This window comes from Cryptotermes secundus, unplaced genomic scaffold (assembly GCF_002891405.2).
Source record: "Cryptotermes secundus unplaced genomic scaffold, Csec_1.0 scaffold1184, whole genome shotgun sequence".
In the NCBI taxonomy this organism is placed as follows: domain Eukaryota; kingdom Metazoa; phylum Arthropoda; class Insecta; order Blattodea; family Kalotermitidae; genus Cryptotermes; species Cryptotermes secundus.
Genome location: NW_019734331.1, coordinates 306,938 through 332,623, shown reverse-complemented (window position 1 = coordinate 332,623; position 25,686 = coordinate 306,938). Strand labels below are relative to the sequence as shown.

At 42.2% G+C, this 25,686-nt stretch overlaps 1 protein-coding gene across 2 annotated transcripts in view; it reads right to left on the bottom strand.

Moving 5' to 3' along the window:
• LOC111868699 (hemicentin-1) overlaps positions 1–25,686 on the bottom strand; it is a 336,801-nt gene that overhangs the window by 19,462 nt on the left and 291,653 nt on the right. For both annotated transcript variants that reach the window (XM_023859591.2, XM_023859592.2), the window contains exons 6-7: positions 23,858–24,017; positions 3,756–4,052 (exon numbers count right to left, since the gene is read on the bottom strand). In XM_023859591.2, coding sequence (XP_023715359.1) covers positions 3,756–4,052; positions 23,858–24,017 — 457 coding nt within the window. The remainder of the gene's footprint in view (positions 1–3,755; positions 4,053–23,857; positions 24,018–25,686) is intronic.

Sequence of the window (25,686 nt, the reverse complement as noted above, 5' to 3'; positions counted from 1 at the left end):
CAACTGGAAAAAGCCAATAGAGCCACTTTCAACACGGCAAAGAATAGTGGCGGATGCAAAGCGATTATTCTAAGTTAACTTTCTAACACATCTAAATAGCGTGTTAACTTTACAAAACGGAAGAAAAGTAGAGGTTTGGGAAACGAAGAAATATAAGCGTTTTAAATAGATAATTCTTTAGTGTTAGGAGAGAAAAGAAGTGCCAGAAGGTAACGAAATAGTGAGAGGAAGGTCTGGTGAACGGGGGAAGACGACAGAGGGCATAAATTCGAAAGATTGACCGCCCCCCCCCCCCAAGTTATAAAAGAATGCGGAAACAGGGGCGAGTCCCTCGCACGGATGAACATGAAGGAAGAGACGAATATTGGAATGGAGTAGACGACAACCGCAGAGAGCAGGCAGAAATTCCGCGAAGAAAAGGCTGAAAAATCCTCATTTTTAAGTCGTGTCCGACGAGCTGGAAGAAAATGAGAAGCTCTTGGAAAACGGAACACATTCCAGAATAGGGATCAAAGTAATATGAAAGAACAAGGAGAGAGACTGAGCAAGTGAGATTGATCTGAACATAGCGCTGCAAATGAGCAACACAAAACGAACAGTGCGGTAACTGCTCCTGGTTGAATGTCTTCATGGGGTTTCTCATTTCCCCTATCAAGGCTTTTAAAGAAGACTGAAGCGTTTTTCGTCATTATAATCAAAACGCAGAGTGCTGCAGGATTTTAAAAATACTTGGGTTGCAACGGAGCGTAGCGCTACGACATGACCTCCGGTATAGCTACACACATCTTCTTACTTAGGACCGTTAAAGTGTTTCTCAATAAATTAAAACCGAATTTGAGCAACTGAAACACACAGAATGTGAATGATCAAAATATAACCCCCACCTCGAAGGGGCCAGACAGACATTAAAACCTATAAATTTTAACAATACGGCTTTCTAAATGAACCCCTATCTTATCATACACAGAAAATAATAATAATAATAATGATAACTTCATCTTTACCTAATAATAATAAAATATGAGATAAAAATCAATATTTAGAAGAAAATTCAATTCTGTTGTCCACAGCAAACACGTATAGACCTACCACATTTGTACCTACAAATACATAATGCACGTCTGTATATATTTAATTATTACAACGAATTTTAAATAGGACCGAATTAAATCAATCAAACGTTATAAAAAGCAGTAAGCATGCAATACGAAAAGAAGAAGAGCCGTTTTTTCGACATCAACACGGAGAAACTAATGGCTAATGGCCTGAGGTTCGGCTTTACGTGTTTTCATAAGAGCGTGCTACTGTTGCGCATGTCGAAATGACAGACCTAATTCGTCAGACGCGTTAACTTGAAAATTAGTTACCTGGAGGCCCGCAAAACGAGTAGTTACTGTGACATAAAACCAGAAAACTGGTAACCCTGGCGGATGACGGCTGTGCCTTCTGGTACTGTGAGCGGTACTAGGGCTACACATGGGACACTCAGGGCCAACCTTGATAAAAATCAGTTTTCAGATTCGTACTTTTAAATCCCGCGTCACTTTGCCACACCCCCGCGGCGCCTCATCTCGTACAGCCAAACTTTGCGACCAGCCGACCGAAAATGAGAATGAAGCGTTTCAACCCCCCCCCACCAGCACATTGTGGGCTGGAATAATGAAACATGAGCAGCTTATATCTAGATCGATGGTGAACAAATTTCTGGAGAAAACAAAGAATTCACTTGAGTGTTGAAATATGAAACTAAGATGGATGGACCTTGTCAATATGAGACCTAACCTAACCTAGTTCTTCCTCTGATTGAGTGCTTGCGTCATAAGAAATCTGTAGCAATGCCTCGCCTTCCTTCTCTCTCTTCATCCGTCCGTCCGTCTATACGGCATGGTCAACTCCTGTATCATCGCTCATAGTTTATTTACTCTCAGCTGCTGAAAATGGGGCTGTCGTCTGCAAGAACCCCCCTCCCCCCCTTTCAAACCAACTCCCAGTTTTGACTCCCCCCCTAATACACAGCAGCNNATACTGTCTGACTTGCCATCCAGAGACGCCCCCCCCCCCCCCCCCCCCCAATATCCACTTTTGCCACTTGGGTGGTTGGCAGCGCGGATGGACAGATTGATGGATGAATATATGGAAGGATTACCCTTACTGCGAGCAATTGGCTAAAAGAACCAATATGAACTACTGCTGTAGGTTTAGAGCAAATGGACTGGTCATTATACGCTATTCCCCTAGATTCTTGATTTATTTTGTCGAGTTTTTCAGAACTAGGAGATAAAAATCTTATATTCAGCTACAAAACACTCGGATTCATTTTGATGCATTGGATATACAGCAGAGGTAATTGTGACACTGCATATGGCAGTAACTGAAATTGTAAATTGTGTGAGTGTAGGAGCGAGTGTTCAATAAATTCGCTACATCCAAGACGGCGCGAAGTTATTTGTCGCGTCAAACACCCAACGCGTGACAATATATTAATCCATGTGGGAAAACGTAACATCCTATTGTTAAACAAACCTGCTGTGTACCTTGAAGGAGCCCGGTTCTAACCTATGCCTAAAAGCCTCTTCTGACTGAGTTTCCTGTACTTTCTGTTACTTCCTCCATTACGGGCAGATGTCAGGTCAGTACATTAAGTGTGCGCAATGTCGCATCATTTCACATACCGTATTTACGCATGTATAGGCCGCACATTTTTTGCCAAAAATTCAAGAGGAAAACTGGGGTGCGGCTTATATTCGAAATCACACTTCATTTAAAAAAAATTATATTCATAATTAGTAATACAGGATGTTCTACTCCTGAAATAATATTCCAAGAAAATTATTTTTTCTATAATTTCTGTCTGAAAATTGTGCTGCGGCCTATACACGCACGCGGCCTATACATGCGTAAATACGGTATATCCCAATGCAAAATGCATAATAATTATGTGTAATTTCTCATCTGGAGATATGAAAGCTTTGTAATTGAAACATATTCTTTAAAATCGAACTAACATAATTTGCACGAAAAACGAGACTTAAGTATAAGCAACACAAAATCACGCTTGTCCCGGCTCCCTTCCCCCACCCCTCCCACACCACTGCTTTCACTTGTTTACTTGCAGTTCATCCCCTTCCCTCTCTGCTCAACGGTATGTTCTTTAGTCTGCTTGACCGTGTCTCACGGTGTTGTCGCTTGCAGATTTACTTATACTTCTTCAACCCTGAAGATGGGGGCGATACGTTCCTCCGAAACGTCGGTTAACACCACATATACACGGTGCCAAATCCCAGAAGACTGCTTTCTTCATAGTCACCGCCGTGAAAGCCTCAAATCTTACACATTTGAAAAGGTAGTTTTTATTTTAACGGAAATTTAAGTGTTAACACCCCTACCGCTGTATATCCCGGCATTATCGCGGCGATCGCCAACAGCGTTAACTACCGATGTGGAATCTGGTATGCTGGGACATAGAAATACGCAAGGACCTAATAAGGACCAGAATAAATTATTTCATAAGTCCAGGCCTGGAACATTATAAATGTTCACATTTATTATATCAATATTGAGACATGTCAACGCATTGCCTGGCAACGGTTGGATAAACACCCCATGATACACGCACGTATCAATAGGATGAATGTTTATAGCTCGTTGCTAGGCAACAGTCAGCGCGCCAATTGGGAGACCAAGGAGTAGATATGCAGATAAAGTCATGGGAATCCGTACAAAACACTGATAACTAAGAATCACAGCGAACATACCTGCTGGAATGATGTGGAAGACACAGGGTGCTTTCTGAGCGCCGAGTTCATTGCGTCCCCAGCAGAGAAGCGTGCCGTAATCAAGCTCTGTCATGGGAGTATAAGAGGCCATGCTACGGGCTCGGTCTGTAGTGAAATGTGAAGCAGGAATATCAATGATCTCGGCTGTATTGTTGAATTTCCAGGTGAAGTGGACCGCATCATGTGGGTTCGCTTCCAGCTCGCAGAGGATCTTTGCTGCTTCCTGCCGGGCAACGCCATGGACTTTCTGCTGACCCGGTTTACACACTGGAGCGACTGCCAACAGAGTGCACAGCTCTGGTTACTATGGAGACACTGTACGCACAGTTGTGTGTGTTTGATGGCCGTTTAGGCTCCGATTGCTCTAAAACTTCGTACTCATGTCACTGTACCTACGTATGTATGTATGTACTGTATATATGGATGCATATGTAAGTGTGTATGTGGTAACTGCCCATATGTTTAGGGCAATTTTTACAGGAATATTGTAATAATGGGGTTTGGATTTGATGATTGGGTTTATTGGAACTTCCTCACAATTACAACAATTATAACAGCTCACACATTGAATTCCTGAACGATGCCTGTCTTGCGAATGCTCTAGGAAGAATCTCTCACTGGTAAAAAAGTTTATTAACGCCGTCCAGCGTGATTGATAAATGTTGTGTTTTTTTAATCTTTCATCCTTTACATGTTCCGGTCGGAGCGACCATTCACATTTATCAATCACACTGGACGGCGTTAATAATCTTTTATACCATTACTGGTGTGGCGGACCAGGATGAACCAAGTCAAACTCTCACTGCCTTGAACGACGTCTGTCTGATGAATCCCTTCCGGATCTCTCATTAATCTCGGACTCATCTCTACTACTCTCGAGTTCACGAATGCACTGCCTTTTATAACTGCCACGCGGGCGGGATAGAAGTCACCATGTCGTCACGGGAATGCCTTTGTTAACATTCACTGCCGCTGAAAAAAAGTGTTTACTTAGCAGCTGCCTAACAAGAATGACTACCGTTTCTGCTATTATTCAGGATTTTAGGCAGTCTTTACCTAGCCGTTGCCTAGCAAATGGTCATACTCCGTCAAAATATATTGGAAGAAAATACATGGTCAAGTCTTCCTTTTGTCTCCTGAATTCGAAGATGGTGATCTTAATTAACTACCTCAGGTCATAATTCAGAGCATAACTACTAGGCGAAATAGTTTTGGATGGACGATAACACTGCTACTTTGTAAATATCAATTATTACCAGTTTATGTCACACGGAAATACGATATACCATATGCATACTTTCTAAATTAGAACCATTCTGGCTAAAACCTGAAATATGCACTGACTAAAATATTATTTATATAATATTCACCATTACTGAAGCAATTAAAAAGAGTTCCATCATGCCTTATTTAAAACAAATGATGAGCAAAATCCTTGGCTCAGGTTTCATAGTATATTCTTAATTCTTATGAGCATTTAGTATTGAGCAGGTCACGGTCTAAGGCACGTACTGTCTTCGCTCGCTCGGAAAGCGGGTATCATGGGTTCGAATCCCATATAAGACATGGATGTTTGGTATGTGTATGTGTTGGCCGCGCCATAGCTCATGTGGTTAGTCGCTGGCTTCCCACCGCGGAGACCCAGGTTCGATCCCGGGTCTGGTCAAGTGGGATTTGTGGTGGATAAAGTGGCGCTGGGGCGGGTTTTCTCCGAGTACTTCGGTTTCCCCTGCCAATCTTCATTCCACCAATTGCTCCACAATCAACCTCACCTATCATCTGGGGCTGGTGACCGCAGAAGTGACCGCAGTACAGGTGACTTAGTCCCACCCTACCAGCAATAAAGAAAAAAATTATTGATGCTATATATGTTACGTCCCTGTTCAGCTATAATGGAAGCCAACAGCAATTAAGCAAGACCGGTCACAATTATATTACAAACATGCCACACAACATAAGAAACTTAATCAGTCAGGTGTTTGGAAAAATAATTTAGGTAATAACAACAGACAGATCAGAGAATTAATTCTCATCTCGGACACAACATAATGCAACATAATAAGACACAACGTTCCCACCTCATGACTCGTAGTACGCGGGTTCAAATACCCGGCGGAGGTCGTCGAATTTTTAAGGGCGGAAAAATTCAGGGAATAAGTCCTCCGGGAGGGACTTTAAGCCGTGGGTCCCGTGTCGTAGCTTTACGGCACGTAAAAGAACTCATATCTCCAAAGGAGGTCACTGAGCCAAATTACGGACGTTTCCCGCCCAACAGCAGTTTCTAACACCTCTGGTATATGGGGAAAGCATTATAGATACCTCTCAGCTAGTAGAGCCGGTCTCGCTGGCTGGGCGGGACTGATAGTAAGCACCAGTACCGGTAGGATATAAAGACTGGTAGAAATCATAGCGGGAAGCACAATGGACCAATACAGGTCTAAGTGCATCGGGAAACCCACCTTCTCCAATAACTAACTAACTAACTAACTTACTAACTAATAAGACACAAGCGGTTCTGTTAGTTTACGAGAGCGTGTGTTTTACTGAAACGATAATTTACGAATTTACGTCGATACGAAGAACAAAGTTATATATTACTTAAATACGCATATACATTATTAAAGAAATAAATAATAAAACAAATGCATATAAATTATTATATACTGCAGGAATGCGGTGAACCATTCAAAAGGACACAGATATCGACTTAAATCAATATTAACATAACTTTTTCATAGTTGTATACTTATACTATTTCATGTTTGAGATTCCAGTGCTGTTAAACGTTCAGCAGCCATTTATATTTAAATTAGGATCAAATTTTGATTGTTAAAAAAATTAACGTCCTGAAGTTCAGAAATTTAAATTTAAATTTCCTTCCCTGCACAATCATGTGGTACAGAGGACAACACGAACTTTCCTTGCGGAGTGTACGGAGGAGTACCTGTGGAAGGTCAGGTAACCAGAGCCAACTGCTCATGTAACATGTTTAATGCATGACGCAGCCTCCTGCCACAGTGATACGTTATGCCAGACGCAATGAAAACACGAGCTTTGGTCATCCGTCTAGTGGCTGCACCAACCACGCTGAACTGTTTAACTCACCGTTAACACACAAAACTCGACTAACAAGAGCTGACTTAGTTACTCATAAGGCGATCTCAAAGTGCGCCACATGAAACATAGCACACAGCATCAAGATGGAAGCGTTAAGGTATTTCGAAGACTGCATTTCTCTTACAAGATACTAGAAGTAAAAAGCGAGTCGCGCAATATTCGGAAAGTAGCACTATCAACGGGAAAAATTACTATGCATTTTTATTAATTTATTAATTCAAATAATAATTTAATTTAATTGAACTGGAATTGACATTATTCTACATAAAACTACTTTAGACGGGCAGATACGTAGGCAGATACACATATACATAGATATATAGAAATGTACAGAGATGGGTATACAGAAACAGAATGACAGCAGATAGAGAGACACGGATGCAAACAGGAAGAAATAGATAGACCAATCTATGGGTGGGAGGGTTAATAGATAAATTTACAGTTAATAGGTTGATGGAAGAACAGACAGATACGCCAGCTAGACAAAATAGGCAGACAGATGAATTAAATATAGAAACTGAGGCAAATAAAAATACATAAGTAGACCGAAAAACAGGCAATAAGAAAGACAGAAAACATAAGCACAGAGTGAATAACAAGATCTATCTTGACAACCTGACAGTAGAATGACGATCTGCTATTGCCTGGCGCATGTCACATAACGAGATCACAGACCGTACTGATCAGCAAGTGTCGTTACAGCGATTGTATTAAAAATATGGTGACTATGGCCTTTGGTGTACTTTCAGAATCGCTATTCGAGGAATAATTCGAAAGTGGAGGTAGTTTCGAAACCTACATTGCCTTTTTTCCTTGGCACTACAGCCCCAGTGGGCCTAGGCCTACCTCCATGAACTCCGTTCACTTCGGTTTATTCTAGATCTAACACATTCGGTAGGACTCCTTGGGCGAGTGATCAGCTCGTCGCAAAGTTTCTACCTGTAGACAAACACAGAAAAACGCACACAAACATCCATGCCCTGAGTGGGATTCGAACACACGATCCCGGCTTCCGAGCGATTGAAGACAGTCATTGCCTAACGACTCTCAATTTATCATAATGGTCGACTCATTAACAGCAGGGAATGGTACCCCTCAGTTACTAATTGATGCGCACAAGTCTATTGCGCAAATCTAACCTACACTAACGTAACCTAACCTAAACTAACCTAAACAAACGTAATTCGAACTAACGTAACTCAACCTAACTCAACCTAACCTAGCCTAGCCTCACGTCAAGTCACGTCAAGTCACGCCACGTCACGTCACGTCACTTCATCTCACCTCAACTCACCTCAGCTCACCTCACCTCAACTAACTTAACAGCAGGGAGTGGTACCCCTCAGTTACTGATTGATGCACACAAGACTACTGCGCAAACCTAACCTACCCTAACCTAACCTAACCTAAGCCAACCTAACCCAATCTAACCCAACCTAACCTAACGTACCCTAACCTAACCTAACCTACCCTAACCTAACATAGCCTAACCCAACCTAACTTAACCTAACCTAAACTAGCATAGCCTACCTTAGCCTCGCCTCGCCACGTCTCGCCTCGCCTCACGTCAAGTTAAGTCAAGTCAGGTCAAGTCACGCCAAGTCTCGTCAAATCACGTCAAGTCACGTCACGTCATGTCACGTCACGTCACGTCACGTAACGTAAACTCATATCACCTCACCTCAGCTCACCTCACCTAACTTAACAGCAGGCACAAGTCTACTGCGCAAACGCAACCTAACCTAACCTAATCTAACTTAACCTAATCTAACCTAACCTCCCCTCGACTCGCCCCGTCTCGCTTCGCCTCAAGTCAAGTCACGTCGAGTCACGCCAAGACACGTCAAGTCACGTCAAGTCACGTTAAATCACGCCAATTCACGCCAAGTCACGTCACGTCACCTCACCTCACCTCACTTAACAGCAGGAATGGTACCCCTCATTTACTGATTGAAGTGGATAAGGCTCCTGCGCAAACCTAAACTAACCTAACCTAACTTAACCTATCCTAACCTAACCTAACCTAGCCTAGCCTAGCCTCGCCTCGCCTCACGTCAAGTCACGTCAAGTAACGCAAAGTCACACCAAGTCACGTCAAGTCACCCCAGGTCACGCCAAGTCACGTCAAATCACGTCACGTCACCTCACCTCACCTATCTTAACAGCAGGAAACGGTACCCCTCAGTTAATGTTTGATGCGGACAAGTCTACTGCGCAAACCTAACCTACCCTAACCTAACCTGAACTAACCTAAACTAACCTAGCCTCGCCTCGCGTCAGGTCACGCCAAGTCACGTCAAGTAACGCCAAGTCACGTATAATCACGCCATGTTACGTCAAGTCACGTCACGTCACTTCACGTCACCTCACCTCACCTAACTTAAGCGATGATTATACTGTAGACCGTCAATTGTCTCAGTTAAGCCTACATTTAAAATTCAAGACGCGTCGTTTGATGTCAACACTTCCGTTGCAGCTAATAAACAAACAAGAACTCCGTGGTTTTTAGTCCGCAAGCGAACTATACCGACCGAGTGACCGCCGCTGGTCAGCGAAGAAAGTGCCAAATTTAGCGGATAGAGGGTGTCGCGTGGTCAGCGCCACGGATTATCAAGGCCGTTAATTTTGGTTTTCTAGATCGTGAAAACAAAATAATAATCTGTCAACATGATGGCAACCGATCACCTAAAAATGGAAGCGGAGCCATTTCCCCAAACATCTTGCATTATAATATGCGTCACGCAGCGAATTTGCAATAAACTATACGTGTCTGAGAGCCAATATGTCGAGTCAAACTGTCGTAACGCGTGCTCGGTACTTTTGATCGTCTCTGTACTGGTTACCGGTCCGGTGTGTTTGCTGTTGCCAGTTAGTGGGCAATAAATTAGGGGCAAACATCCCTATGCGTCAGTTTATGCCTATACGCAGGCGGCTAGGCCACCACAGAGCTTCTCGTCACACGTACGGGCTCCAGCGACACCGAGATATGGGGTCACGCAGCCCCAGAGCAGCACACCTAAAGATTCTGAGGCTTAGGTCTGTAAGAAAACTGTACATTGTCCCTTCTTCGTGTGCTACATGGGGTCAACTTCAAGGTGGGAGTTAACTGACTTATGGTGTTATTCGTTTCACAATTTGCATCTTAATTTTCGTAACGTCCTTAGGGTGACAACATGAAGAAATATGAAACGAAGGAATACACAGATACATGCAAACTGCGGGCTGGGAAACCTCAAATGCAAATATCACGCGGAGACCTAAAAGTAATGGGAGAATATTACTGAAATGTATTTCAGACCACAGGGCGCGAATATGTCAATTTTTCTTTCTTTTATGATAAAACGTCCTGTGGTCCGGTGAAAGCCAACACACTTTTCGGAGGAACATGTCGCCTCCATCTTCAAGGTCGAGTAGTAAGACAAGCAAGAAACTAGCATGAAGCAGGCAGCAAGCAGAACTTGCTCAGCACAAGACACAATAGTGGTCATTTTTGAACATGTTGAAAAAATTATGTATTTCATAAATCAGGAAAATTCTAAACCAAATAAATAACTATTATCTGCCAAAAGATGAATCTCTACCATATGTTTTTCTTTTTCTTACTGGGATATAGTCCTCCCCTGTCTAAAGATTTTAGCTTTGAAACAGTGGCGGATTGAAGCTGTCATGGCGATTAGTTGCATATATTGTTGCATCTACCTTGTTTATTATTGAGAGTAAGATGTATTGTATTGCAGTATACAACAGAAGAAAACCTGCTGTAAACGTAGTAAAGACAAGCAGCGGCACGCACACAGGAAGACTACACAGAATAACACCTGTACAGTGCTGGAAACAACAACTAGCCGCTGCAGCACTTTAGACATAGGGCGAGTAACCCTAACAATTTTAAATTTTAAATTTTAAATTTGGAGAAAAATTTTAAAGGATTTTAAAAGTATAACTAAAGATTTTATAGTGCTAGTACAGGAAAATCAAAATTGACGTGTGCAAAATAATCTACATACCAGACAGATATCAACGAGGTAGATGTTGATAATAACGAAGAAAATAACAATGTGTTTTTTAAATGTTAAATTTTAGACTGGGTTCAGTGTGGCAGCAACGTAAGAGTATACACCTGATGATGGCCGTTAGAGGCCGAAACATGTAGTGTAGAAGAGAGCAAGATCAAAGACATATAATATATATTGTTTGCACTTGGGACGGAGTTTGTATCATTTATCGTGTAGAGTGCAACGGGATGCTTAAATATAATGAAGAAAACCTACCTGCTGACAGAGAGAGCAAATCTATAATATGCAATGTACAACGAAAGGAGACGCAACTTGACAACAACACAGATCCTTAAAGAACCATCCAAAAGGGGGGGGGGGGGAATAACGCTGCCCGGACGTCAAAGGACGGCAAATAGTACCCCAATCTCCTAGTTTGACAGAAAATGCACGAAGACACAAACCTCAGCTGTTCAAGATTTTAAATATTAAGAACTTTAATAATATATTATTAACTCGAACATCTTCTAACTAAAATAATTTTTGTACTAAACTTTAAGTATATGCATTACAATCTGTGTAACAGTGGTTCCTTAGCTTGCCCTTATTGCCTCCTGAAGATGGTCACAACTGAAAGAAACATGTAAGGGCACCACACAAACAAACATACACTAGGTCACACTGGACGGTGTTGTAAAATCATTTTATAATGCAATGTTAAGTTTTGAATTCTAGAGTTCGGAAATGACAGCCTAAAAGTTGTATACTTTACTCGAACAACAATCGAAACACGAATTATCTGCAGTTAAAGAATTACTCGAGTCATTGTGTGGCTATGCTGTGCTTTATGCCTTACACGCAAAATAACCTGAAATGTATATACAATCGCAAACAGAGAACCGTAGTAAATTTTACACTTATTATTATTTTTATTGCTAGTCGGGTGGGACTAAGTCCCTTGTACTGCGGCCATTTATGGCCTATTGTACCAGCCCCAGATGATAGGTGAGGGTGATTGTGGAGCAATTGGTGGAAAGAAGATTGGCAGGGGAGACCGAAGTACTCGGAGAAAACCTGCCCAAGCGCCACTTCGTCCACCACAAATCCAATTTGAGCAGACCCGGGATCGAACCCAGGCCGGCGCGGTGGGAAGCCAGCGACTAACCGCTAGAGCTATGGCGCGGCCTCTCCGAAGAAGGTAACTGAAGGTTAATAGGAGAACCTTTGGCAGGAGAGGGACAAATGAACTGGAATCGAGTGCCACTCCCTGGGCTAGAAGCAACAAGGGGTGTGCAATGCAACCGGGTTAACCGCAAGAACGGAGCAGGGTTCTTGACAGGCATCTCATAGCTTGAACGAAACTGATTCAACTGCAGGCACGGTCAAGAACGTCAAGAAGCAGCAGTGGACTACGTACATTCCTCTACATGTAGTCCCGTGGAATTGTCAATTGAGGAAACGAGGGTAGTTCGGTCACTAGACTCAACGAACCCGGACGCCTCTCGTAAGATCTCGTAACATAAGAGGTTTAATAAACATTAACGGGAAAAGCTGTACATTTTTACTCTGATTCTTTGACTATAATTTTAACGTAAAAGATCCTTATATTAACACACGTATTGTGAATATGCAATGTATTTCTAATTACTTACTTACTTACTCATGGAACTGAGCCCTTCTTGAGGAGCCGCCAATTCTGCAGCTACTCAAGAATTTCCCAGCATTTTATGGAACCCGAAGGTTCATTACTGCGTTCACAAGAGCCCTCCACTGGTACCTATCCTGAGCCAGATCTATCCAATCCATACCATCCCATTCTATCTATCTAAGATCCATTCCAATCTTGTCCACCCACCTACGCCTTGGTCTTCCCTGTGGTCTCTTTCCTTCTGGCTTTCCCACCAATATCCTATACGCATTCCTCGTCTCCCCCATTCGTGCCACATGACCTGCCCACCTAATGCTCCTTGATTCCAATTAATGTTGATAAAACCTCTGATGATGGACAAGACAGACCGAAACATGTACGGAAATTCGTATATTCACAAGAAACTAGTTATATCTTAAGGAATATACACTTTTTATATTAAAATATAACTGAGGATAATAGAACTGGCAAGATTTTAGTATAAATATAATTATTTTCTTTCTTTCTTTGCCATTTTATTCCATTTCCTTTCTTCCTTCATCAACTGTGCTCTTTCATTTATATCACAATATTCTTCTTCAGACAGAGTTCTCATTTCCTTAAAGGCTGCTCCCATTTCATCGTACGGAGAACAAACTAACCCGAATACCGCTTCCTTATTCGGCGCACATGAACCCCCCCCAGTCACTGGGGCGATCAGTAACGTTGAATCCGGTGCTGAAGTTAATTTCCAAGAAGAGCAGTTTGTTACCAACGTGCAGTTTAACCCACATCTTGTAAGGAGACGTGATAGCATATTGCCAAGAATATTAAGAACGCATGCTACATGAAATCCAGAGGTTTCCATCCGAGCGGTTCCCAAGCTTATGCTTTGCAGTGCAACAGAGCGAACCCCTGCTGTGTGTTCACTACACCTCCGTTCTGACTAGCATTTATAATTATTAACAATAATTTCCGTTCTAATTTCGAAGCCTGTGAGGTAAAAGCGAATATGTAACTTTGACCATCTCTTGCCTGATATCGGAAGATGTTCATAGCCTTTCGGTGTCTCCACACATAGATTTACGTACGTCATACGAGTAATTATACCAGCTGTTATGACCTGCTATGACTGAAGTGTTAAGAAAAATGGAAGAAGATTTTTGGACAATATTTATTCGGTGTTTAGTGGAATGGACGGAACTATATAATGGCGGATTTCGTGATGTATCCACTTTATAAAATGTCGGTAAAAGTATTAAAAATATACGATAGACTGAGACTGTAGAAGCAATAAAGAAATTACGAATACGAAATCTTGATAAATAATCCTTTTGAGAAATACCCACTTTTAGAAGAGAGACTACGAGGGTAAGATAATTAAAAAATATATATATTTAAAGAATTTCTTTAGTAAGCAAAATTGATTTGACAACTAAAGTGGCACGCTTTCATGTTCCAATAAGACAGGGATTTGTTTCTTTTCCTTAGATACTTAAAACTGTCAGCAGCAACTGCCACTTTGGGGCAGATGAGTTAGCAATCTGTAGTATGATTGGGTCGGGTCTGGTAAATTGCTGCCGGTCCTCGTCAGCACGGTCATTCTTGGTTCTGTGTCCCCAGGACTCACGGCCAGATTTTTTATCTCACGATTCTGGGAGCCGTTCAATTAACCATATCCGACCTTGTAATATCGCAGATAGCCGGTCGCGGTAGCCGAGTGGTCTAAGGCTCGTTCGCTCACTCGGAAGCCGTGATGGTGGGTTCGAATCAGACTCAGGGCATGGATGTTTGGTATTTGTGCGTGTATCTGCATTTTTCTGTGTTTGTGTACAAGTAGAGGGTTTGCAGCGAGCTGACCACCCGCCCAAGGAGTCCTACCGAATATCTAAGATCTAGTAAACCGAAGTGAAACGGGGAGTTTCATGAAGATAGGTCAAGACCCAAATTGGGGCTGTAGAGCCAAAGAAAAAAAAAAGATCGAAGATTGTCAAATTAACATCTAAACGTCTGGCTCTCGCCTCCAAGAAAACATATATAATATCGACTCAGATATCAATTCAAGGTGGTTGAAGAAAAAAAAATGATCCTGGAGCCCCCCCCCCAGATCATAAAATTCACTTTGTGATGGAAGTACGGGATTACTGACAGTATGCTAATTAACTATGAGATGAAAAATTATATGATATCGAAGACAGGCAGCAGGTCGCAAACACGTGTTTAAATATATGCTCTTGGAAGAAATTTTAAGCCTTGAAAGTAAAATAGAAGTGTCGATTCACGTGCATCTTTACATGTGTGTAACATTTCAGACTGTTCCATTCCTATGAGTACCCGTACATGTACACATGTTTCTTGTGCCTGTATTACACTGTATAATATCCACTGCAGCTATATGATATTCCTCAGGTAACAGGGGGTTTAGAATGGCTCAAATCATCAATAAAGCCCGGCGTGAATTTGATAGAGAGCATAACGAAATACCAATCATGCTACCGTCGCTATAGCAACAGACTACGCCATATCATATGGTGGTGGGTTATATCTGTTGCGTCTGTAGCACGCATTCGGACTTTTGTCAGAATGCGATTCGTTATAGCCGATTTTGTTCGGGACAAAATAGAGGTGTTCATAATTTTCTTTTGTTTCCGTTACTTAATGTTTTACATGTCATAATTTTTCTGAAACCATTTAATGTAACTGGTGATTATTAACTATTTCCGTGGGTTATATTACAACACTGCCAGCAGCTAGAATATATAGCAGAACACACATAAACCACACTTCTGGTAGATTCTACAGGGATCTGACGATGGTGTATACCACTCAGAATTACTTGGTTTTTGGAATGTTTCCATCGTCCCGCATTCTAGAAACTAGAAAACACGATTAGTTACTATAGGATTCTGACGATGGTGTATAGCACACTGATATGTTAGGTTTTTGGACAGTGATTGAGGCTAGCTCTTTCTAACGGACCCAACTGAATAGGTGTTTTCCTTCACCTGAGGACGGAAACAGATCCAGTTTCCGAAACGTCGTGTTTTTATTTGTTATCTTAAAAACCAGGACGATGGATAAAGTCCAGAAACCTAACATATCAGTAGAAAACACGATATTTCGGTAACTGGACTTGTTTCCTTCCTCAGGTGAGGAAGGGTCCCTTAGAAAGAACTAATCTCAATCAATATGGAGTGATTGAGGTTAGCTCTTTCTAAGGGACCCAACTGAATACGTGAGTTCCCTCCTCACCTGTGGACGGAAATATATCCAGGTTCCGAAACGTTGTGATTTCTAGTTTCTAGAATACAGAACGATGGAAAGATTCCAAAAAACCAGTAATTCTGAGTACACTTCTCCTAGTATATCCAAGGGTCGGGATGTTGCCTGGTAGAGGCTGTCGTACAAATTACGGAGGGCAGTGAATATAAATGGAAATGCATTCTGAGGACGGACGGAAGAATTGGAAGAAAACGAGTCCCAATGTCACTTTGTCCACCATTAACGCAACGTCACCTGACCTGGGATCAAACCCTACATTGTGTATTGACTGCAGTGGCTTTCGAAGACAAAGAAAATACAGGAAAATCATTTGAGACACTTGCTGTTTTCTCACATATTCCACTGTAAATAATTTCAGTTGTTGTTACACCGCCGTTAAACAACCTGTGAACAAGACACGTAGAAACTTTTCGGGATGTTTGTGCCTGATGTTTGTTTTGACAGGCTAATTTGAGGCACTATGCTACTAGTCGGAAGGATGCGGTTTCGATTCCCGACGAGTTCATCGCATTTTGCAATGGACCTAATACTTCAAGCCTCACTATGGTCCTGGGGTCGACTCAGCCACTAATAGAAATGAGTACCCGGAATCTTCCAGGGGAGTAAAGGGAGGCTGGCGCGTAAGAATGACAACCTCACCGCCATCTGTGAGCCAACTGTCTAGAAAATGTGGGAGCCTCTGACGTCTTACAACACGTATGGGTTTCCACGGCCTGTTATAAGGATAAATTTATTTTACTTTTTAATAAAAATGTTTGGTTTATTCTCGGTCACGATACCGTGTAGTCTTGCAGGCTGGTACCAACGTTTCTGAAGAAGGTACAGCCTCTGTGGTAGATAGCGAAAGTGGGCAGTGAGATTCTTCAGTTTTTTATACGTACTGGATATATTACGTTTCTTTAACCCGTTAAAGCCCAGTGGTTTCTATATATGCCACTTGCTTTCACACAATAAAACTCTGCATTTTGCCTACGGAGTGCGTCTGTGTGTTTTGTACGGTTCCCCCAATAAACAGCGATTATTTCTCTAAATAGAATGAACCGGTTTCTCTTCGTAACGGAGATGTAAACTGTTTCCTGTGAGGTATGAACAGAAATTTGTATAATATGAAGAAGAAATTCAGTCTTTAAAGGGTTAATTAACCATATAATACAGGGTTATTAAAAAGAATGAACCGATTTCATGACGCATTGCTTCAGTTCTCAAGCATCGTCATGGAATGAGTCAGTGACCATTTGAAAGAGGAGTTATCTAAGTTGTGAATGGCTGCCACAGGGGCGCTGAAGTCGCGTCGTTCTTCCGGCAACGTTCAGTTGTTCGTTTACCATCGGAATGGCGAGTCCTCAGCAAAAGGCGTTCTGCGTTCTCGAGTTCGCGAAAACAAATTCGGTTGTCACGGTGCAGCGTGCTTTTCGAAGGCGATTCGGCATTAATCCGCCCTGTCCTAAGAACATTCGACGGTGGTTTCGACAGTTTCAAGAGAGTGGGTGTCTGTGCAAAGGAAAAGGTCCAGGACGACCACGAGTCAAGGAGGAACAAGTGGCGAGAATCCGTGCTGCGTTTGAGAGGAGCCCGCGGAAGTCAACAAATCGAGCCAGCCGTGAGCTTGCGATCCCTCAATCCACTGTCTGGCGTGTGCTAACAGTACGTCTACATTTGAAACCATACAGACTGCAGCTCGTTCAGGCACTTACCAATGACGACAAAAGGAAGCGGATGGAATTTTGCGATTCGATGCTGGAGATGATGGAAGACGAAACCTTCATTTCACGTTTAATTTTTAGTGATGAAGCGACTTTTCACTTGAGCGGCACAGTCAATCGTCACAATGTGCGTATTTGGGGAACAGAGCACCCACATGAAACAGTTGAGCACGAAAGAGATTCCCCTAAGGTGAACGTCTTCTGTGCTGTGTCTCAGGACAAGGTTTATGGTCCCTTTTTCTTTGAAGGAAACACCGTTACAGGACAAACCTATCTCGATATGCTCCAAAACTGGCTCTTCACTTCACTGCAAGCAGATTCGCATGACTTCATTTTTCAACAAGATGGAGCACCGCCCTATTGGCACCTGATGGTCCGAGCTTTTTTAAATGAAAAAGTGCTCCAGCGATGGATTGGCCGGAAGGGGGCCCAAGACCTTGCTCTTTGTTCTTGGCCTGCGAGATCCCCAGACCTCACCGTATGTGATTTCTTCTTGTGGGGGATATGTAAAAGATCACTTTTATGTTCCACCGCTACCCACTAACCTCAATGACCTTAAACTTCGAATAACAACAGCGATTAACTCAGTGCATCGTGATATGCTGATACGCGCCTGGGAGGAATTCTCTTATCGCATTGATGTTGCCCGTGATGCAGGTGGTGGCCACATTGAACACTTGTAAGACAGGAAATAAAAGTTGATCGTGAGTAGAATACTCGTGACTCGGCTGGAGTTTTGTATTACTTTCCTTTAATAAAACATTGCGTAATAAAATGGGTTCATTCTTTTTGAATAACCCTGTATATAGGTTGAGCGTTTCACAACGACGTATGGTAATGTACATTTAATACAATAATATTTCATACTATTAATTTTCAAATAACAAACGACAATTCTGAAATGTAATTACTACTTCACAGATTTTACTTTACCACGGAAATTTTCGAGTTCATTCAGGACTGAGCTATATTATAAATGACATCCATTTTCGGCGAAAAAAAATCTTCGCTGATGCAGACTTCCTGGGCATTCTCTGTCACGTTCATGTCACAAATTTCTTCATTCGCTTTTCATAGCCAACCTGCTAGGTTTTCTGTGCGGAGACTTGCTACAGTAAAAAACAATTCTTCTAACACCTTATATGTGGCTCCTTCCCCTCGAAACAATAAATTGTGTTCACTTCACCAGTCAGTTTATTAGGATGTACGCATGACGCAAAATATCTCCAAGCCTGAGCTACGTCACGGAAAGAGGCGAAGGGATGACGGAAGCTGGATTGGGCAAAGGGGGGGAGCGGGACATAAAAGACGGCAAAGAATCTGAGTATGTACAGTATAACTGAAAACATTGACTACTTGCCGCGCTCACCCACTACTGCCTCTGAGCAGTGCCACGCCACCTATTTCTCGTCGTCCCGTGGATCTGTGCTGTTGCCTTGACCGCTCTCACTGTCGTCAGTCTGTACATACCTCGAACTGACTACGATAAGCTCGACTGTATTGTCAAAACATGCGTCTCTCTCATAATATTCGTTCTCCATCTTCTTTGCGTGTTTACAGAGTGGCCCAGTCTTCCTCGCCCACACTGCGAAACATTTCTTCACACGGGAGCGTCACATCTTCCATACTACATGTAACATTTCTTGCAATAGCGTGATTCTTTTAACTTTCTTCTCGATATTTTAGACGGGGTTTTAGTTTGGGTAACAGGGTCACAGATGGAGTGTTGTGTGTCCATAATTTTCCAGTATATTATCCACGGAGTATGCTACTTGGTAGGGCTTGTACTGCCTAATGAACCGATGAAATATGACTTTCAGCATTTCATCAACAAATGGAATATTCTGTTTTATAACCATTTTTTTTTCTTTGGAGCTACAGCCTCATTTTGGACCTTGCCCTACCTCAATGAAACTCTGCGTTTCACTTCGGTTTAACAGAACTTAGACATTCGGTATGAATCCTTGGGCGGGTGGTCAGCTCATCGTAATGCCTCTACCTGTACACAAACAGAAAACCGTACACATACAAATACTGAATATCCATGCCTTGAGTTGGATTAGAACCCATGATCTCAGCTTCCGAGCGAGAGAAAACAGTGCATGCCTCAGATCGCTCGGCTACCATGACCGGCTTTTATAACCACTGCGGATTTTTTTTTTGTAGAGAGTGTCTGAATCATAAAATCAATACAAAGTCCGTCGAGTGTAACAATGTTTTTTAGGTCACTTCTTTCTCACTCTTGCCTTACATGTTTCGGTTTTAGTAAAACCATCTTTAGAGGACCAAAATGAAACAATTAAAAAAAAATGTTTGAATCATATTTACTTTTACGTTGTGATAAGGTTCACAATCACAAAAATTTATAGGCAGGAATATTTTACACGGGTTGCTTCTTCACCCGCTTCTCCCAATTGTTTTGATTCGCGTTACGGTGATGTTTCCCTGAAGCCTGAGGAAGTTTCTCAGTCGCAAGAGCGTTATGGACGAGAGCGTTCTCACTCACAACTTGACGCTGAAACAGATGTGAGGAATCCGTTCAGAGAACTGCGCTACGGAACTTCTCTTGAACATACGACTCATCCTTGTGAAGGTTTTCTTCAATGAATCACCAAATTTACGTTATATACTCTATTCTCTTGACACGAACGTCCGGCTTCTCAATCATAAGAAGATGCTGTGGTGTGGTTTTGCCGCCACTTAAAACCAAATTTCTTTAAAAATTTTCGTAATGTGGTGCTACAGCCCTGAATGTTCATACCACTTTTTAGCTTTCTCCGAAGTTTTTCTTTATGATAATATAGAAGTTATAAACAGTTCTACCAGCTACAGCATCGACAAGTCGGTCTAATTAGTATATCTGTCTTTTCGGTCTTCCCTTTTGGGGGCTGGGGTGGAGGTGGTCAATTGTCGAGAGAGACTTTCATTCTGCAACATCTAGGCTGTTCGCCCTTCTTTCAATTCCCTGCATTGTTGTGCAAGATATTCTTGTTGATTTGGCTGTCTACAAATGAACTTTATCGATCAGAAAACATGGTTCGTATTTCTCGCTTCTGTTTCCATGCTAGTCTTTACTGCACAGACTGTTTTCCGTGCCAGCGAGTGCAGTTTCTTTCTCTCTTAATTTCACACAATTTGGCGGCATTTTGATTCACATGGAGACCATGTGGGGTCGATGATATGATGATTAATTAATACGGAGCGGTTGAAGAAATTAAAATTGGCAGGGGAAAGCGAAGTACTCGCCATTTTCCTCACTACAAAATCCACATGACGTGATCTGCTTTCAAAATCTGACCGCCAGGGGGGGAAGCCGACGGCTAACCGCAAGGCCACCATATTCTGGGTTATTAACACTGGGCGGGGTTTGGGCAGCTCCCGAAGTGATTAACCCTGAAGATGGTAACTGTAAGTTTAGTCTAAACGTTGGAAAACCCTCAATATTCGAAGTGGCTAAGTCCGAAAGCCGCAAATACACAAGGACTAGAAGCAGTAAACAAGGTTACGGTGCGCAGAACATGCCGCTCGGTTGGGTATATGAAACACGCTCGTAGAAATCAGTAGTAGACAGCCAAGGAGATGGATGGAACAGTATGAGAATGCACCTTAGTGAAGTAGACGAGAACGTTAACTGGACTGAACTGGCTTGAGATCAGGTTCAATGACAGAATTTTATGTACAGTAGTGTTGAAAACTTCGCATTTTATTACTAGAGAGTTAATCAGCTGATTATCTCCTATGGGGCCAATACTGATATTTTACAAGGGGGGGGNAAATTAGTGAATTGCGGAAAAAAATAATCCAGACTATGGAGCTCGATTCACTGTCAATGGATTTCTACCCGATTACGCAGCATTATATGCCTGAAGACAGTAATGTTTACTTTCTTTTGGTTCGTATAAGTCAAGTGCATGATGTTTAAGTTGAAAGTTATCAATATTCTCAGTAGGAGCTTATCTTACAGAAAAATTAGCACTGTAGGTAAAATTGAAGCCTTATAAAAATACAAAGCTTTTATGCGAACCACTTAATTATATGCGAAATATCTGACGAAATACAAGGAAGAATAACTTCTGTCGTTTGCTGTGAAACCTGTAATGCGATTAATTTTATGTAAGATTTGAGGCTTTCACGGCGGTGACTATGAAGAAAGCAGTACTCTGGGATTTGGCACCGTGTATATGTGGTGTTAACCGACGTTTCGGAGGAACGTATCGCCTCCATCTTCAGGGTAGAAGAAAAAATATAAGAAATCTGCAAGCGAAGAGACCGTGAGAACCGGTAAAGGCAGACTGTGTGGAAATATACACAGCTATGTGAGAGCAGAGATTAATTTTAACAAAAAAAGGGGTTCTTACTGTAACAGCAGATATCTGCAATCAATAAACACCAAGGTCGGTCAGGTACACAAATTCAAAAGAAATGCGTTTGAAAATTTTCGCACACCATTTGAGTTCTTTTTTCATACTCACTTTCCAATAGCTTCAAGATAGACCTTCATGGGATTTTTTGATAATTTGAAATCTCCACTAACAATGTTATATAAATTTTAATAGAATATACAGTTAAGATGCGCATCCTTAAGTCTCTCTTTGGACCATGGTCGCTTTTCAGTTTCTTAATCCTATACACAGTCGGTAGGACTCCTTGGACGGGAGATCAGCCCGTCACCTACATACATAACAACACAAACACAAAATAAACACTCATCGACATCCATGACTTGTGTGCTATTCGAACCTACGATCCCAGTGTTCGAACGGGCGAAGACGGTTCATACTTTAGACCGCGCCGCCACCGAGATCGGAGCGCCCTTTAATCACTGTCAAACTCTTCTTTTCATAAACATAAAGAATAATATTCGTGAATAAAAAAAGTTGAAGTTTGGAAATAACTTGCTGCACGAAATACAAACGACGGATAACTTCGCTGTAGACAAAGTGATCTTGCTGTATCATCTGGCGTGACTGGTATGACCCAGTTCAAACAGAGTTCCTCAAATTAATGAATTGAGTCGTCCTTCCCTTAGTTTATATAAGTTATGAATAAAGATGAGACAAAGTCAAAATTCAGTAGAAGTAGCTTGGCTAGCCAAGTAAACAGTAGCACTGTGCGGTTCGTATGCTATTCTCTTCTCAGACATAAGCTACCACTAAGCTCTTCCCACTGTGGGAATCCAGATGAAGTGAATTATTCAAATTACAACCAATGTCCGAGTTGGTGACAAATCACTACTGTAACAGGACCACAGAATTGAGTTTCATTACCTTCCCAAGGCTTTGGTGGTTCGGTGAGTGTTAATTACCAACTCTAGAAATTGTACTCGTTAGTTGCTAATCGCTCTATTTACCGCCTGTTCATTGCTGATTTCTCGTTTACCCTACCCTTCGACAGTGACGATGGACGCAATACAATCCATCGAAGAACTAATAGACTTATACCGAACTACCTGGAGGTATATTCCATAAATTAGAACTCCTCACAATGACGGGTGCGAGGAGCTCAAATCTGAAACAAAATTCGTTCAACCGGTTTACGTGGGTTGACAATAAAGTTCGCGAACTAATCGCGGTAAAAGTGCTATACACCTCACTGCTGAATATCATTATGGTCGCCTTCAAAGTACTCTCCTTGGGAAGCCATGCACCGTTGTCAGCGCCTAGTCCACCCTTCAAAACAGTTTTGGAACTGTTTTGTGGAATGGCCTTCAGAGCTGCCGTCGTATTACTCCTGATGTCATCAATGTCATCAAAATGCCTTCCTTTCAATGTTTCCTTTATCTTCGGGAACAGAAAAAAGTTATTGGGGGGTAGATCCGGTGAATAGGGAGGATGTTCCAGCACAGTTATTTGTTTACTAGCTAAAGACTCCCTCACAGACAGTGTTCTTTGGTGAGCTCCTTTGGAACCATTTTTGCACAGGTAAGTTAGCCTCTAGGTTCTGCTTTATCCCCCCACTTCATTGTCTTCATGGCTTACCAGCACATGCAAATAAGACTGCTATTATAACTTGTAAATTTCGTGACTAAGCAAGACACTTAACCCTGTAAACCCAATATCGGGCTGTGGCAAATCAATTTCCTTGGCTCAAGAAAGATTCAATAGGAACCCCTCTTAACAGAAAATACTCCAGATTACTGTCTTTGGGGTTTGGCACCGTGCAGATAACAGGTTGTTATAGACGCTTTGAAGTAATGTGATACCTACAGTTTCTATACTGAAGATGCAAGCTGCACAATCCTACGAATTGTTGGTAATAATATACAGGACTATACGGCAACATATCCAAGACGACGTTAATATCTTTGAAGTTAAAAACAATGGGATCACTGCTACTTGCTGAAACAAGGCAACTTACATTTCACGTCCAGAGAGACGGGGTTGCTTTCGCCGTCACCTTCCTGATTGCTGCCCACACACGTGTAGAGACCAGCTCGAGCCCTTGTTACTGACTGGAGGACCAGGCTCTGGTTACTCACGATTGTACCCATACTTGCGTTGTTGAACAGCGTTTTGCCCTGTAACAAGCATAAAACCTTCTCTGCTTCACCGACTTCATGACTCACTTGCCAGGCCTCGGTTATATGCATTCGCAGGCTCAGTTCTAATCCTTATTGCACATTTAAATCAAAGTTGCATGCAGTTTATACCCGTTGCAGCAGCAACCGCTCAAGGTAGCGCTGCGCTAATGGGACTTCATCCATCATTCTAAGGTTTCTGGTAATTGTTCTTCCAGTAGGATCCATGTTAGGTGTGTGCCTTGTCACCACGGCATGGCTCAGCCTCAGGTTGCGGATGGAGGAGACGGCCTCCAGATATGGAGGGTAGCTGCGAATATACTGAATAAGCAGTCGCGGAGAGCCAACAAGGGGTGGTACTCCACATTGGGGGTTGGGCGTGGGGCTAACAACTCATCTCCTTAAAAAATAAGCTTGTTATAAAATGTCACAAAGGACCTAGGACCTGGATGAATTCTTTGTATAAACGACCTAAGAGAAAGAAAATGGATATGAACTTTGATACTTGGAATGTTAGGAGTATGTGAAGTGACAGGAGGTTCGAGAAAACTGCATAATGTGGAAGTCCATAACTTGTACTCTTCGCCAAGTATAATTCATATATTGAAGTCAAGGAGCATAAGAGAGGCAGGGCGAAGAGGAATGCATATAGGATATTAACGGGAAAGCACGAAGGAAAGAGACAACCAGGAAGACCAAGACGTTGGTGTGTGGATAATATTACAATGGATCTTAGAGAGATAGGATGGGGGTGTGTGGACTGGATTGATCTGGCTCAGGACAGGGACCAGTGGAGGGCTCTTGTGAACACAGTAATGAACATTCGGGTTCCATGAAATGCTGGGAAGTTCTTAAGTAGCTGCACAATTGGAGGTTTCTCAAGAAGGGCTCAGCTCCATGAAGCAGGATACTGAGCCAGTACTTGTCATTAATCTTAGCACTTCCTTGTCTACGGTACGTAAACAATGCCATATATCATATGACGCTATATATACACGTATTTCTTTGTTTACATGGCGTTTTAAACAGCCTACTATCCCTCTACTGCAGTAGGGGTCATTGGCAACAATTTCCAATACAAAGGAAGTTATGAACACCTTTGAAACACATAAAATCTGCTGTCTTAGATAGGAGCTACTTGGTTTTCATAATAATCATACATGTACTGCCGTATTTATAGCATATAAATGTGAATATATGCCACAAAAATAAATAATTAGATAGATTCCTTCGCTAAGGGCTTTATGATTGGAGTTCCGTTGCCCATAGGGACAATTTTTTTTTGTCACCGCGTGTACACCGGCTCCAAAATCTACTCTGCCTTTTGTCCAATGAGAACTGGGGGTAAAGACATGGAGCTGATCACTTACCTTCACCAAGCGCGGAGCCTAGGAAAGCGTGAAGCTTATAGACAGACACAATGCACGCATATTCATACGCACAGACGTNAGGTAAAGCGGCTGAGGCATGGAGCTGATCACTTACCTTCACCAGGCGCGGAGCCTAGGAAAGCGTGAAGCTTATAAACAGACACAATGCACGCATATTCATACGCACAGGCGTATGCACAGGAGAACAAATAAACAAACATAGAAACACAACTAACAGAAGTGTCTGGTTTTAGTTCTGTGACGTACGCGGAACTGTACTTTGCGAATACGATACTTGA